Raw genomic sequence first — 15,152 nt, 5'->3', positions numbered from 1 at the left:
CTTGCCAACTATTGTTGTGGAACTGTAGCCAGTAAAAGAGTCCACTCTCCACAGACTTCCTGTATTGGTCCTAGTCTGACTCTTCACTCAGAATGAGAGAATACAGCTAGAACAAGGTTGGGGGTCCTCTGCAGGGCAATTCACAACAAACATTATGCCGAAATAAGATAAAAATCAAACTTTTTTTTCCTTTTTTTTTATATTCTGTCTTTATTAAGAAAACAATATAAACAAAAGAATAGTATTATATAGAAACATGAAAGCAGATAAAGACCCCGGTATGGAAGTACTACCAGTGCAGACTTAGACATCCATACATATCTCCCTTCCAGAGGAATTCTTGCCTCAGTAAGTCAATATATCAAGAAATAATATATTAACACTGCAGCTTTTACCCTTGGTTAAGCCAGGTTAGTATTTCAGCAATTACAGCTGACTGTATGAAGTACGAAAGCATTTCACAGAACTGTAGCCAGCGATACATCTTTTAGCAATATAGTTTCACTCTGACCTGCTCATTTTGTTTTGATCTGATGGAGTGTTAGCTCCCAAAAGCTAGGCAAGAAATGTATTAAGTTAATCCAATAAAAATGCATCACCTTATATTGTTTTTTTTGTTTTTGTTGACCTTTATCTCCATACAGTTATGTGAAAGAAAAGAATAAATAGAGCACAGTATTCAGGCTGTAAACATAAAACCAAATAGATCTGGGGTATTTTTTTATGTCTGTTCTGTAAGTGTTGAAGTGTTCTTTGTAGTAAGCGTTTTGTGCTTCCGTTCCATCCAAAACATGCTTTAAAAAAAATGCTGTTTCTGTAATGTTGCTTGCTTAAATTTTTACACTTGTGTGAATTAAGCCATAATTGTGGTTGTATGTATTTCCCTGGCTCTGTGTGTTCACACCTTGTCACGTGGTTATTTTCCTCCATTCAGAATGCTGCTTATCAGCACAACACTGTTAACCTTGGCATGCTGCACTCTGGAAGCTTTTCAGCCGTGCATGCAGGCAGAAGCATGACTTTAAACTTGCAGATTAGAGCTAAACATGAAAAACACACACAACAAGATCTACCTCTTCAGAAAGTAAGTATGTGCTAGCTGGTATATATATACGTAGTACACAATTAAGGCAAAAAATATAGTATCGTGTGTTTTAATCCGTTCTCCTGTGCGCTGCTTTTAATTCCGAGACATCCTTGTCGTCTCTAAGTCCAGAAAAAAAACCAGAGTTGTTTGCAGGGTCTTTAGCCTAGTTGTCAGCAGCCTTGGTGTTTGGATTGCTCAGTTCACACAGCTTTATGTACTACCCTTTCTTCTTCTGTGTCTCAGAGTGCTGTGACCATCACGTTGTGTGTTGTTCGTGATGTAAGGTGCATTCTGGGCATACCGATAAAATCATGTAGGTTTAATAGATGCGGAATTTACACTAGATGCTATAATAAGTAAATAAATTTTCAGACTGGAAGGACATAGTCTTGATGATCAGAATTGTAGTTAATTTAATTTCATTAGATTGCAGAGATAGGCAGCAATCGCTATGGCTTCAGATTGAAATGTCTCAAATTAGCTTTCCTTAGATTAGAACATGGAGTGATATATACTATATAATCACACACACACACATTCTGCAAACAACATTGCAAATATATCTAACAGCGATATAAAGTATTGTGGTTGCCATGTTAGTCCACTTGGATACATAGAAATAAATGGTCATCAAACAGGTTGTAGGTGCCCACTCTTCATTGGACTAATTTTATACATTTGTGTTAGTTTTCGAGAGCAATGCACTCTTGATCAGGTCAGTGCAGAATAAGCTAAGACATTCCTTAGCTCATTCTAAAATGAACTAATGAATGGATCATAGCTTTGGGAGGCTAGTCAAAAATGAGTTAGGTTGTCAATTCTGTTATTGGAATAACTTGCCTCCAAGCCATCATCAGATATTAGTCCAGTCACCAGTTTATAACTGCATTTTATGATGCAGTCCAGTCTTTAATTTGTGGCAGAATGCACTGGGATGGGAATTATAAAATAAGGATTTGACTATTGATGACAGAGTGGCAGGTCGACAAAATTCTGCAATAAAGGGGTATCATCAACAGCTTGCTTGATCTTTATTTCTATGTAAAAGTGGTACAGAAATCAAAGGCTTGTATTGCTAAGTATCTCTTATAGCATACAGTACCATTCACATTCCTCTTGTTGATTTATATTAGTATCACATATTCTGCTCTGCATGAATGAACAACAAATATGTTGACATCCCAGCTATGGATACAGCTTCAACTAGTTAATAAAATGTCTTTTACAAGTTTGTGGGTGTTGCAGCCAAAGGATCTTTATTGTTCAAGATTGCCATTACATGTAAGTACGTAAGAACATAAGATATGCCATTCTGGGCCAGACCAAGAATCCATCAAGCCAGTATCCTGTCTCCAACAGTGGCCAGTCCAAGTCACAAGTACCTGGCAAGTACCCAAACATTAACAGATTCCATGCTGCTAATGCTGGCAACAAGCAGTGGCTATTCCCTATTGACTAATAGCAGTTTATGAACTTCTCCAAAACATTTTTAAACCCAGCTACACTAGCTTCCTTAACCACATCCTCTGGCAATGAACTCCTGATCTTAATTGTGCATTGAGTGAAAATGAATTTTCTCTGATTTCTTTTAAATGCGCTATTTGCTAACTTCATGGAGTGTCACTAGTTCTTGTATTATCCGAAAGAGTAAATAACCATTTCACATTTACCCATTCAAGTCCTTTAATGATTTTGTAGACCTCTATCATATCCCCCCTCAGCCGTCTCTTCTCCAAGCTGAACAGCCCTAAGCTCTTCAGCCTTTCCTCATAGGGGAGCTGTTCCATCCCCTTTATCATTTTAGTCATCCTTCTCTGCACTTTCTCCAGTGCAACTATAATTTTCTTTTAGATGAGGTGACCAGACTTGCACACAGTATTCAAGGTGCGGTCTAATCATTGAGTGATACAGAGGCACTATGACATCCTCTATTTTATTCACTATTCCCTTCCTAATAATTCCTAACATTCTGTTTGCTTTTTTGACCACCACAGGACACAGCCAACAATTTCAATCTAACATCAACTATGACGCCCAGATCTTTTTCCTGGGTGGTAGCTACTAAAATGGAACCTAACATCGTGTAACTACTAGGGATGTGAATCGTGTCCTCGATCGTCTTAACGATCGATTTCGGCTGGGAGGGGGAGGGAATCGTATTGTTGCCGTTTGGGGGGGTAAAATATCGTGAAAAATCGTTAAAAATCGAAAAAATCGAAAAATCGAAAAACCGGCACATTAAAACCCCCTAAAACCCACCCCCGACCCTTTAAATTAAATCCCCCACCCTCCCGAACCCCCCCCCCCAAATAACTTAAATAACCTGCGGGTCCAGCGGCGGTCCGGAACGGCAGCGGTCCGGAACGGGCTCCTGCTCCTGAATCTTGTCGTCTTCAGCCGGCGCCATTTTCCAAAATGGCGCCGAAAAATGGCGGCGGCCATAGACGAAAAAGATTGGACGGCAGGAGGTCCTTCCGGACCCCCGCTGGACTTTTGGCAAGTCTCGTGGGGGTCAGGAGGCCCCCCACAAGCTGGCCAAAAGTTCCTGGAGGTCCAGCGGGGGTCAGGGAGCGATTTCCCGCCGCGAATCGTTTTCGTACGGAAAATGGCGCCGGCAGGAGATCGACTGCAGGAGGTCGTTCAGCGAGGCGCCAGAACCCTCGCTGAACGACCTCCTGCAGTCGATCTCCTGCTGGCGCCATTTTCCGTACGAAAACGATTCGCGGCGGGAAATCGCTCCCTGACCCCCGCTGGACCTCCAGGAACTTTTGGCCAGCTTGTGGGGGGCCTCCTGACCCCCACGAGACTTGCCAAAAGTCCAGCGGGGGTCCGGAAGGACCTCCTGCCGTCCAATCTTTTTCGTCTATGGCCGCCGCCATTTTTCGGCGCCATTTTGGAAAATGGCGCCGGCTGAAGACGACAAGATTCAGGAGCAGGAGCCCGTTCCGGACCGCTGCCGTTCCGGACCGCCGCTGGACCCGCAGGTTATTTAAGTTATTTGGGGGGGGGTTCGGGAGGGTGGGGGATTTAATTTAAAGGGTCGGGGGTGGGTTTTAGGGGGTTTTAGTGTGCCGGCTCACGATTCTAACGATTTATAGTAACTTCTAACGATTTATAGTAACTACGGCATGGGTTATTTTTCCCTATATTCATCACCTTGCACCTGTCCGCATTACATTTCATTTGTCATTTTGGTGCCCAATCTTCCACTCTCGCAAGGTCTTCCTGCAATTTATCACAATCCGCTTGTGATTTAACTATTCTGAATAATTTTGTCATCTGCAAATCTGATCACCTCACTTGTCATACCCTTTCCACATCATTTATAAATATATTAAAAAGCATCTGTCCAAGTACAGATCCCTGAGGCATTCCCCTGTTTACCTTTTTCCATTGTGAAAACAGACCATTTAATCTTACTCTCTGCTTCCTGTCTTTTAACCAGTTCACACAGTCCACAAAAGGACATCTCCTCCTATCCCATGACTTTTTAGTCTTCTTAGAAGCCTCTCATGTGGGACTTTGCTGAATGCCTTCTGAAAATCCAAATACACCACATCTACTGGTTCACCTTTATCCACATGTTTAATCACCCCTTCAAAAAAATGTAGCAGGATTAAGGATTTCTACACATGACAGCAAGATGCGGAAACTAGAAGCTAGACTCAGATAATGTTATCTAGCTCTAAGGATGGAGCAACAGACTTTTATTAACTGAAGACTATATTGCCAAATTTATGATAGCATCTTCCTGTACTCTGTGAGCTCCCTATTCAAAGGGATTTAAATTTCTTACCCCTCAAACCAGATACATTTTACCTGGGTAATGATTTGAATAAAATTTATCAGTATAAATTGGGGGCAGGGCTAAGTTACCTTGATAATTTATCTGGATAATTCTGATCTTGCCAAAGAGGAGTCCTAACCAGTTATATTCAGAATATAGGCCTGGATTTTTTAAGGTCGCAGACCTTAGAGAATCCGGCGGTAACAGGGGGGCAGGGGGGGCGAAGCGGGGGGGGGGGGGGCGGGCCGGCTTTCGCACCCAATAGCGCCATTGTAGAAGGTGGTGCTATTGGGCGCGCTATTGGCAGCGCTAAGGGTTCTTACCGTTTCGCAGCCAGCGATGTTTCCGCCGCGTCTGCCCCGGTGCCGCCCCGACTCCTCCTCTTCCGGTGCCGACGCTGCCCTGACTGCACCCCAATTTAGCACGCATGTGATCCCATTAGAAAATGACCCCCATAGCTGGTTAAGTAAGAAAAATAGACACAAAACAATCCCTTTCCAGCAGCCCCTAACCAAGAAAAAAAAACCAAACTGTTGGGATATAGCACCCAATCCTTTCTTATCCCCCCCCCCTAAAATAAAACAGCCATAATCACTCCAGATGCCCCTCCCTTCCCCCGATATTAACATTCAAGTGCTGGTTCAGGGCCCCCTCTTACCCCTCCCCCCACTCAGAAACCCTCGTTGGATCCTCCTCCCCAGAACCCCCAAGGCCAGTTGGAGTGGTAAAGTCATGCCACACCTAGTGTTGCTCTTGCAGCAGTGCTGGTAGCATATATTATCAGCGGGCACAGCTGGAGTGGGTGTGACTCTAATGCTCTGGGGCTTTTGGTGGCACTTTGGGTGGGGCAAGAAAGTACAAGTGGGAGTTCTGAGTGGGAGATAAGGATGGGGGGGGGGGAGGAGCCAGAATTGTAATTTTAATATTGGAGGCATCTGGGGCTGTGATTTTGGTTTTTTATTTTTAGGGGGGGGGGGGTGAAATCTAGTGCTATGCCTGATTATTATTATTTATTTTGGGGACTAGAGAGAGGTCCTGTTTGTTTCTTTTTTGATTAACTGGCTCTACTCTGAAATTAGCTGGTTAAGTTTAAAGTTATCCAGCTGTATGCACTCAGATAACTTTATGTGTGAAGCCACCTGAATAACGTCAGCCAAGTATATTTAGCAGGAGGTTTGCCCCACTGAATATTTGGCTAAAGTTATCCGGATAGCTTTGCTGCCCACCAACATATTGAATATGGACCTCTATTAATTCTTTCTGATGCTGAGGAAATTTCATGCAAAACTATGTTAATGACTTAAGCTACTAGATCAGTTCCTCATTAAATCCATGCCAGCAGGCTATTCTTAAAAAAAGAAAAGAAAACAAAAAACAATTTTCGAGGGCCCCTGAATGATCAGTAGTTTTTAGACTTCTTGACTATCTTCTTTCTCAGTGCACTGGTAACCTACAAATGGTACAGGCTTTAGCAAACTTAAAAACATCATACAGTACCTTTAATTGTATATACTGTCACTGATAATCATGCCTATTAAAACTGGCACACTTTCCAACCATCTTCCCAGGAATTACTATCCCATCATCTGTACATATGGTGAGATAATTCATTGACATAGATTACAGTGCATTATGAGATTAAAATGGAAATTTCCTGATGCTCCTTTTTACATATCTTAGTTAACTAGACCCAAATATGGTATAAATATGGTATAAAAAAATTTGCAAGTAATTAAAAGTATATGAAAAAATGTTCTACTTGTGGAACGTTGTTACCTAAAAGGGTATCCTAAAAGGATAGTTTTGCATGAAATTTCCTCAGCATCAGAAAGAATTAATAGAGGTCCATATTCAATATGTTGGTGGGCAGCAAAGCTATCTGGATAACTTTAGCCAAATATTCAGTGGGGCAAGGCTCCAGCTAAATATACTTGGCTGAAGTTATTCAGCTGGCTTCACTCTTCCCATGAGGTTGCTTGTAAAAGCACTGCTTGCGCAAAAATGTCCACATACATGCATATTTTTTCAATTGCCTCACCTAAACTTTGGAACACCCTACCTAAATTCCTGAGAACCCAACACGACCTAAAAACATTCAAAAAAAACCTAAAAACACTAATGTTCCGCAAATTCTACATTGACTTTCAGACGTCTGATCATCCCAACTCTCAACTGAACTCTCAGTTGTAAACCTCTTAATACATTCTCTTCACCCTGAACCTGCACACCCTCCTCATCCAACCTAATAATGCTCTCTGGACTTGATATGCTTATTTCTGATATTGTTCAAATTGTTTTTACTGTTACACAACTGCTAAGAAAAATGTATACTTTTGTAAACCGAATGACGGTATATAAAACTCAACAAATAAATACATAAATATGTGGCCCGTGCTTGAGCAACACGGATTTTTAAAAAGCCGCAAAAATAAGAAAGCGGAAAAGAGGCAGGAGCATGGGCGTTCCGGGTGGGTCCAACATTTATGCGCATAACTCCATATTTTAAAACTGGAGACTGCGGAACGCATCGGCTTTTTACCTGCGTAACTTTACTGCCGCTCCAGATGAGGACAAAGTCCTATAGATCTCGAGTTTTAGGGCTTACAGGACCAGGGTGAGAGGGTCTGAGTCATCTGCCGGGCGTTGCAGGATGAAGTCTTGGAAGACTTGATATTAACTGGGCAAACTGGTGGACTGGTTGTCTCTCTCGTGAGCATGTTTAAAATCCACTTACATACGCACGAAGAAGCCGGCAGATTCCTAGGAAAGAGATGAAAGTACGTTTTCTCAAGCGTTATTTTAAGATTAGTTGCATCCATGCACCAGGGAGGTGTATCTTAAAACATGCACGCACAATTTAAAATTGCAGTGTATCTCTGCTCGCCCGCTGATATATGCATGTATGGGCACACGCACACCTGTTTGCAAACTCAGCCTGACTATAAACCCTTTTGACATCTATTTCCAAAGATACTGAGCAATATAGAAACATTTTTAACCTATCAAGTAGGTAGGGTCGGTAGCTTTCAAAAGGGCACATGAGCCATACATTGATGCATATGTGGTGGCACATATCCAGGAACATGACTATTTTATAACATATGCACAAATAGGCACATATGTTATAAAATAGCCTGGGCACACATATGTGTGCGCCCTCTTTTACAACTGGGCATGCCAGCCGTGCACATCCGGATATGAGCCGAAGAAGTGGGGGAATTTTATAACAGGCGTGTGTCCACCAGTTTGTCCAGCGTAGAGCTGGGTCCCCCAAAACTCTCCTTGTTTAACAGCCTGCACTCCCCCCAGTTACCCCAGACCCTTTAAACCCCTCAGGAATGGCTGCTTTTTTTTTTTCTTTTTTTTTTAACTTACACCTCCTCCATAGCAGAAGTAAAGTTACGCGGCACTAGACCTGGGCGCGCACCCAGGCGTGTAAGCATTTGTGCGCGCATCTCTTGGCCCCGCTCCATAACACCCACGCCTCACCCAAATCAGATTAAGGTATTCGTGCCATGGGAAATGCGCATGCATGTAGGCAGCTTTTAAAAGTTGCTTGGTCCGCACATGTCCTATATGCATGCACCATTTCCTGACTTTGGCGCATGCCAGGTTTTTAAAATTTACCTTTAAATATTTTTATGTTTAGCTTTTTCACTTTAACCTCTCCCCAGTTGCTCTCCTGCCATGAGGGGGCTAATCTCTGCTTGACTTCTGTTAAGATCAGAAGGCAACTGAAAGGACAAAGACCTATCATAACTGTGTGGCATAATACCTATGATGTAACAGAGTTTGATATAGTCAAAAATGTTTTTCAGCTAGGCCATATCCTATTTTAGCATTTTCTGTATTAGTATATTGTAGTTCCCAATAAATAAGCAAAGTCATTTTTTACTGACATTTATTACTACCTTTATTAAAATTTTGCCTGCAAAAATTGCATAAACTATAATCCAGCAGCTCAGCAAAGAAGACTATAATATCCTACTATATTGCAAAATTAGTGATCGTTTGTACTTTCATGCATTAGGCTTAATACAAGAATTTAGCATGCATCTATGCCTGCACTGCCTACAGCCCATGTACTAAAGCTAGTAATGTACTTAATTTGCATTGGAGGGGGGGGCATGTACTACTTTGTTGAGGGCCTGCCATTGGGAGGGGGAGGCAGGTAACCAGCTTCAGGAGGTGTCCATCTTCAGGGAAGGAGGTAGCTCCAGCTTCCAGGATTTCCATTCTTGGGGAGGGTACAGCCTGGTAGGGGGTGATCCTCCTCTGGTGAGCCATGCATCAGGCATGGCCTGACTGCCTAGGGGGGGAGTTAACTCGGGGAAAAGGGAAGAGAGTGCTTGAGATGAACTGGCCTTTTCATTTTGAGCCAGTTAGCACCAGGAATCCTGAACTGATGAATGGGGCAACATCGCCATGGCCCTATCATTCAAGCTGCCTGGTAATGCATCCATGTTTTGCATCGCAATAGCTTAGTACATCCAGCAGGTAGCTGCATGACCATTTTGGTTCTAATGCACATTAATAAATAGACCTCTTTAGTTTCTAATCTATATAGTCAGTATTTGTCTGCATGATTTATTGATTGACCCATGCTATCTAGAAAGGGTATTGTTATGTTGAGCAGGTTCCCAGAGCTAAATATACAGTAGATATGTAGATAAATGGTTAGCTAGATAAATAGAGAGCAATGCAAACTAATGATTTGAAGTACTGGAGAAACCAAAGTTAGATGAAAAAAGTCCTCAAAATTAATCATTATCAATGGTAAACACACCCTAAAAATTATACGGCAAATATTCAAAGACTTAGTGAAGATCGACACGCGTAATGTAAAGAGTGACACAGGCAGACTGGTTGAATCTGCGTACATGAATTTTCAGTAGCCTGACAGCATGCACATACTTTTCGTGTGCACAAATTAGCAGGTGTAATTGTGTGTGGGTTGTTTTGATGGGATGATTTTCAAAGCAAGCAGCCACACCTAATTTCACTTTGAAAATTAGTGTAACTTATGTGCGTATTTACCAACTTTCCTTTGTGGACTTCTGCAAAATTCTTGAGTTACGTATGCAACACCTCTCCCGCTGGCTAACTGGGCACAGGGGCTCACCAAGGTGTGCTAGAGCTACATTTTGGCCCATGCTTCCAGGTTCTTTTCCCAACCAGGGGAAAGTTAAATCTTTCAAAGCCTTTAGGTTTCCTGTGAAAGTCCTCTGCATCTTACTAAAATAAAACCTACTGCACAAAGCAGTTATTATTAAAAAAAATAAATCCTTCTACTGAATATCTGATTGCCCATGTAAAATCACAAAGGGGTACATTTTAGAATAGAGCACATCAATACAGAAAGAACATTTCCAGAAGAAAAAAACACAGAGTCAAAATCTGCACTCCCTGGCATTCTCTTCCTGGGCATTTCCCCAAATGGTACCTGCAAACTGGATGCAGTAGGAGACTGGAACTCCTACAAATACAATTCAAAACCTCCAGTGCTGGTGCTTTACTTTAAGTAGCAGCTCTGTGGGACTTACTCTGTACAGGGCATTCTTTCCTCTGACTCCTCACAAAGAAAATGCTCTTTCTCCAAGATACTGAAGAAATCTCACTCAGAAAGGTGAGGAATATGGGAATAGCTCCCCTCTTCTTGGAGACATTGTCTCTGGTTTTTTGGACAATCTCAGATGTCCACTCTTGGATCCAAACCAAAACTCCCTGGTCCCTAAGTGCCTGGGAACCCTACCCCTGGGTCCACCAGCTGTCCTCTCAGGACAGGAGACAGGAAAGAAGGAATTCTCCCTTGCAAAGAGAGAACTCCAAAGAAGAACCATGAGTTTTATTAAAGCACTCAATTCTGAAAAGACACCGCTCACTGGGGAGTGTCAGACACATCACTGCACTCCTACTTCCTATAGTCTCATCTACCAGTGTCCATGGAGACACTGAAGTCCATAGTAAGTGGCAATATGGCGACACCCTTCTCCTTACATATAAATGACTAAATGTCTGCAAAAATAATAAATATTTAGCTACATTCTCTGGATATTTATTCTGGTACATAATTTTTTTGTATGACTCTGAATTTATTTCTCAGAATACAGAGAGACTCTTGTGTTTCAGTATTATTTAGTCAAAGTTTTTAATACATTTTAAAATGTTCTACACATATCATTTTCTATCGTAAATTCAGGGAAAATAACTGAATTCTAATTTAAATTTCATTAGCCTTCAGTCAAACATTATTGATATTGACATGACTGACTTGAAAGCTGATTATTCATGTATTATTTTACTAAAGAATGTCCTATCATGTTTTACAACAGACCCCATCACAGCAAAGCAACATGCTCGATAATGGACAAGAAGATATATCTCCTAGTAGCCAATGGAATCCCTATCCACTTGGGCGACGAGATGTGCCACCAGAAAGCATGACTAAAAAGGTAAACCATTTCAAAGTATGGTTCTGTACAAATGTCCAATAGCTCATAACAGATGCCATGACCTCAATTCTGCAAAATCCATGAACTACATGATGGGCGATTATCTGGTGATATTCAATCCACTGCCATTATTCTCAAACTGCAAAAGATTATTTAAACCAACTTCTACTCCTATGCATAAAGATGTTAATTTTCAAAAGGCTTCCTCGCATAAAGTTGGCATATAGGTTTATAAGTAGCATGTACATGCTTATATGCTATTTTGGAAATATTGCAAGCATACACATACTTGCGGTAACATGCATAAATGTTAACAGGGGAAAAAAGGTTGATTTAGGGACGTTCGAGACAGGGTTTGGAAGTATATGTACAAGTTGTTAGTTTATAAGCAATATTCATGCATATATTACTGAACTTGCTCTTCACTTTTAAACATGCTGAGGCATAGAAGTGAAATCACACTTGTCTTTTGTCTTCATTTTTTGGGTGGAAGTCTGGGTTGTCTTGTGAACTGGTGGAGGTGTTGGTGAACTGGTGATTGCAAGTATGTGCACAAGTAAGGATTATCAGAAGCAGAGAATGCATATTCTTCATAAAACACAGGCCTCCACATATAATTCAATTATCATGCACAAATTAAATTATTACGCACATAGGGGCCGATTTTAATTCCTATACGCACCGGGTACATTTGTGCACGCTACCCGGCACGCACAAATGTAAACAAATGTACACCCAATTTTATAACATGGAGCTCTTTTTAAATATTGGGGTTACATTGGCCACCCTCCAGTCTTCAGGTACAATGGATGATTTTAATGATAGATTACAAATTTTAACTAATAGATCTAAAATTTCATTTTTGAGCTCCTTCAGAACCCGGGGGTGCAGGGCCTCTGGAAGCTGGGTCTGTGGAGTTTGAAGTCTGGATCTGCTCATTTAGACTCGTACTCTATAGGAGACAGAAACCCATGGTATTATTGTAAAAGAAGAATTTATTAGCAATGGAAAAGATAGAAAAATTTGATTTTTGCAACTTATAACCAGGAATTCAGAACCCCCCTCCCCCACCCCCCAGTTCAAGCAAATTAAAAATGAGCTCCCAAAATCCCCATCTAAATTCTAGGCAAAATATTAGCATAGACTTTTTTTAACTGTTTATTTTATTGGAATTTTATATAAATAGAAACAAGAACAAACAATGCACTGTACAAGAAGCACAATATACAAATGAGAATGTATATCTCACAGTCAATAAATCATATTTAGCTCAAAGTATATGTGGGTCGTGTCATTATTGCAGCCTAGAACATTCAGATATGCAAAGCTAATTCTCGCCAATTCCAATATGGGACCCAAATCTGCTTATAAGTGTCCACTCTATTCTGAAGCGTATAGGTTAACCTGTCTTGTACAGCTATCTCAGTTAGTTCAGACACCTACAACCTTGAGAAGGGATAGTTTTCCATTGATGGGCAATCATTAAATGAGCTGTGTGCAACAAATGACCAACCAATTTCCGATGTCTTCTCATGTCCCACCTGTTAGCCCACTTTCCTATTAGATATAAAGAGGCATCTCTTGTCAATGGTAGCTTACAGATAGCAGAGATACAATTAGTAACCATAACCCAAAATGTTTGTACTTCAATACATTCCCACCTCATGTGCAGATAGGATCCATCTCTCCCATATCCTCTGCAACACAGGAGGGCTGAATCTAGCATAAAATGTCAGGGTATGATATAAAAGATGTAATAATTTAAACAACACCTCATATCCTTTATTACAAATAAACATGTTCCCAGCAACTTTCCTAATAGCTTTCCAATCCCTGGCCTCCAGTTGAAGCTCCAGATCAGCATTCCACTGTCATAGAATCCGGTTAGCTGTAGTAGTCTCTTCAAGCTCAGAGCAAATGGAAATATACAAAACTGAGATGAGACGCTGAGGCTGGATCTTACAGCTAAGTACACCTTCCACCCCTTCACAATCACTCACCACATCATAATCCAATGAGTGATTTAATATATCTCTTCGTAAATGAAAATAGAGGCCCCTGGTAGAATTGGGAATTTGAAATTCTCTCACCAAATCTGTAAAAAGGCTTTAAGGTGATCATCTTCAATTAACTGCCCCAAAAATCAAAGGCCTCTCCCCTCCCAATACTCTACATCTGGGGAAAAAGAGTGCTTAGATAAATCCGGATTTCGAGACAGGGGATTCCAATACAGTAATCTTTGATTTAATAGATCTCCAAACTCCCAGAGTAGGTACCATAGGATTTTTCACTTCAACTTCACATGATTGCTGAATATTTTAGAAGAATGTCTCTGCAGTTCAGTTGCTCTAGTTGGGTGATGAATGAAATGACTTCCATTTCTCCATGTAGTCTTAGGTGATCTGCATCAAAATAAAATAAAAATTCCTTCTTTATTATGAATAAACATGTTAAATGTTTCTAACATATTTATCCAGATAACTTATCGGGCTGACTCTGGTCAGGCCATAGAGTACTCCTAAAGATACTATAGCTAAATAAACTTATGCGGCTATTTTTAAGATAGCCAGCTATATTCAATAGTGAGGCTGCACCACTAAATAATATCCATCCAATGTTAGCTGGATAAGTTTATCTAGCTAACTTTGCAATCTAGCCAGTGACTGAGTATTACTCCCATGCTTGTTCCAGTTAGGGCCAGATTTTAAAACTTATGAGCGGGCGTAGATTTGTGCACGCAACCCGGCACGCACAAATCTATGCCCGATTTTATAACATGCGCGTGCAGCCGAGCGTATGTTATCAAATCCAGGGTCGGCGCACGCAAGGGGGTGCACACTTGTGCACCTTGCATGCGCCGAGCCCAAGGGGAGCCCAGATGGCTTTCCCCGTTCCCTCCAAGGCCGTAGATCTTTAAAAAGTACGAGCACGCGTACTTTTGTTCGTGGAACTGGACACACCCCTGGCCGGCCGACACACCCCCGGACACGCCCCTCCTGCCCCTTTTACGAAGCCCCGGGACTTACGCGCGTCCCGGGGCTTTGTGCGCGCCGGCGCGCGAGTGCCCTGCACGCGTAAATCCGGGAGGATTTACGCGTGCAGGGCTTTTAAGATCCACCCCTTAGGGTCCATGCCATTGTTGATGTTCTTTTCCCTCTTTTGGTGCCTTGAGATGCCACCATGGGTGAAATCATTTATGAGATTTACATTTTGCATTCGTGTTGATGTATTTGTTAAACATGCATAAATAATAAATCTACAGTATATTTGTGAGAGAAGAATAAATATATAGAAAAAGAGGGGAAAAGGCAAAATAGTATCAGAATTAAGAAAATATGGCATAAGCACAGAGAGTTCTCAGATGTATGGGGGTGAAGATAAAGCCTGGGGTTGGGATTGTGTCTGGAATGAGCAGACTGGATGAGTTCTTGTGATCTTTATCTGCCATCATTTCATGCATTTCTAAGAAGGCAGATTATGGGGCCAGCCTAATGGCTCAATGGCAGTACTGCATGCCACCCGGAAGTAGATCTGGATTCCTGAGTCTGGCTTCTGCTCCTCAGGTCACTCAAGGAGATTTTGCGAGACAGCGCTTACAGCCTCTGTGGGAAGGAGTCTCTGCCTTCACACAGTGGCCAGACGTTTGCTACACAATAAACCAGATTTCAGTGGGAGCCATAGCATGTGGACCTTTTGTTGAGGATTGTCAGTTTGATGGCTAGACTAGGGTTGCCAGCTGACACCAGATTTTCAGGATAGGTTGATCCGGTCCTGGTTTTACTGTATTTCCTGCACAGATTAGTAACTCTGGTGTTCCTATTGATTC

The 15,152-nt window shown here is 41.6% G+C and overlaps 1 protein-coding gene across 1 annotated transcript in view; it reads left to right on the top strand.

Annotated features, from left to right (window-relative positions):
- The window catches only part of LRRC7 (leucine rich repeat containing 7), a 229,608-nt gene that overhangs the window by 144,578 nt on the left and 69,878 nt on the right, over nucleotides 1-15,152 (top strand). Inside the window, exons 19-20 of the mRNA XM_029618872.1 lie at nucleotides 935-1,084; nucleotides 11,207-11,326. Coding sequence (XP_029474732.1) covers nucleotides 935-1,084; nucleotides 11,207-11,326 — 270 coding nt within the window. The remainder of the gene's footprint in view (nucleotides 1-934; nucleotides 1,085-11,206; nucleotides 11,327-15,152) is intronic.

The sequence above is a fragment of the Rhinatrema bivittatum genome, chromosome 10 (assembly GCF_901001135.1).
Source record: "Rhinatrema bivittatum chromosome 10, aRhiBiv1.1, whole genome shotgun sequence".
NCBI classification, from domain to species: domain Eukaryota; kingdom Metazoa; phylum Chordata; class Amphibia; order Gymnophiona; family Rhinatrematidae; genus Rhinatrema; species Rhinatrema bivittatum.
This window is presented reverse-complemented; position numbering and strand designations above follow the sequence as displayed.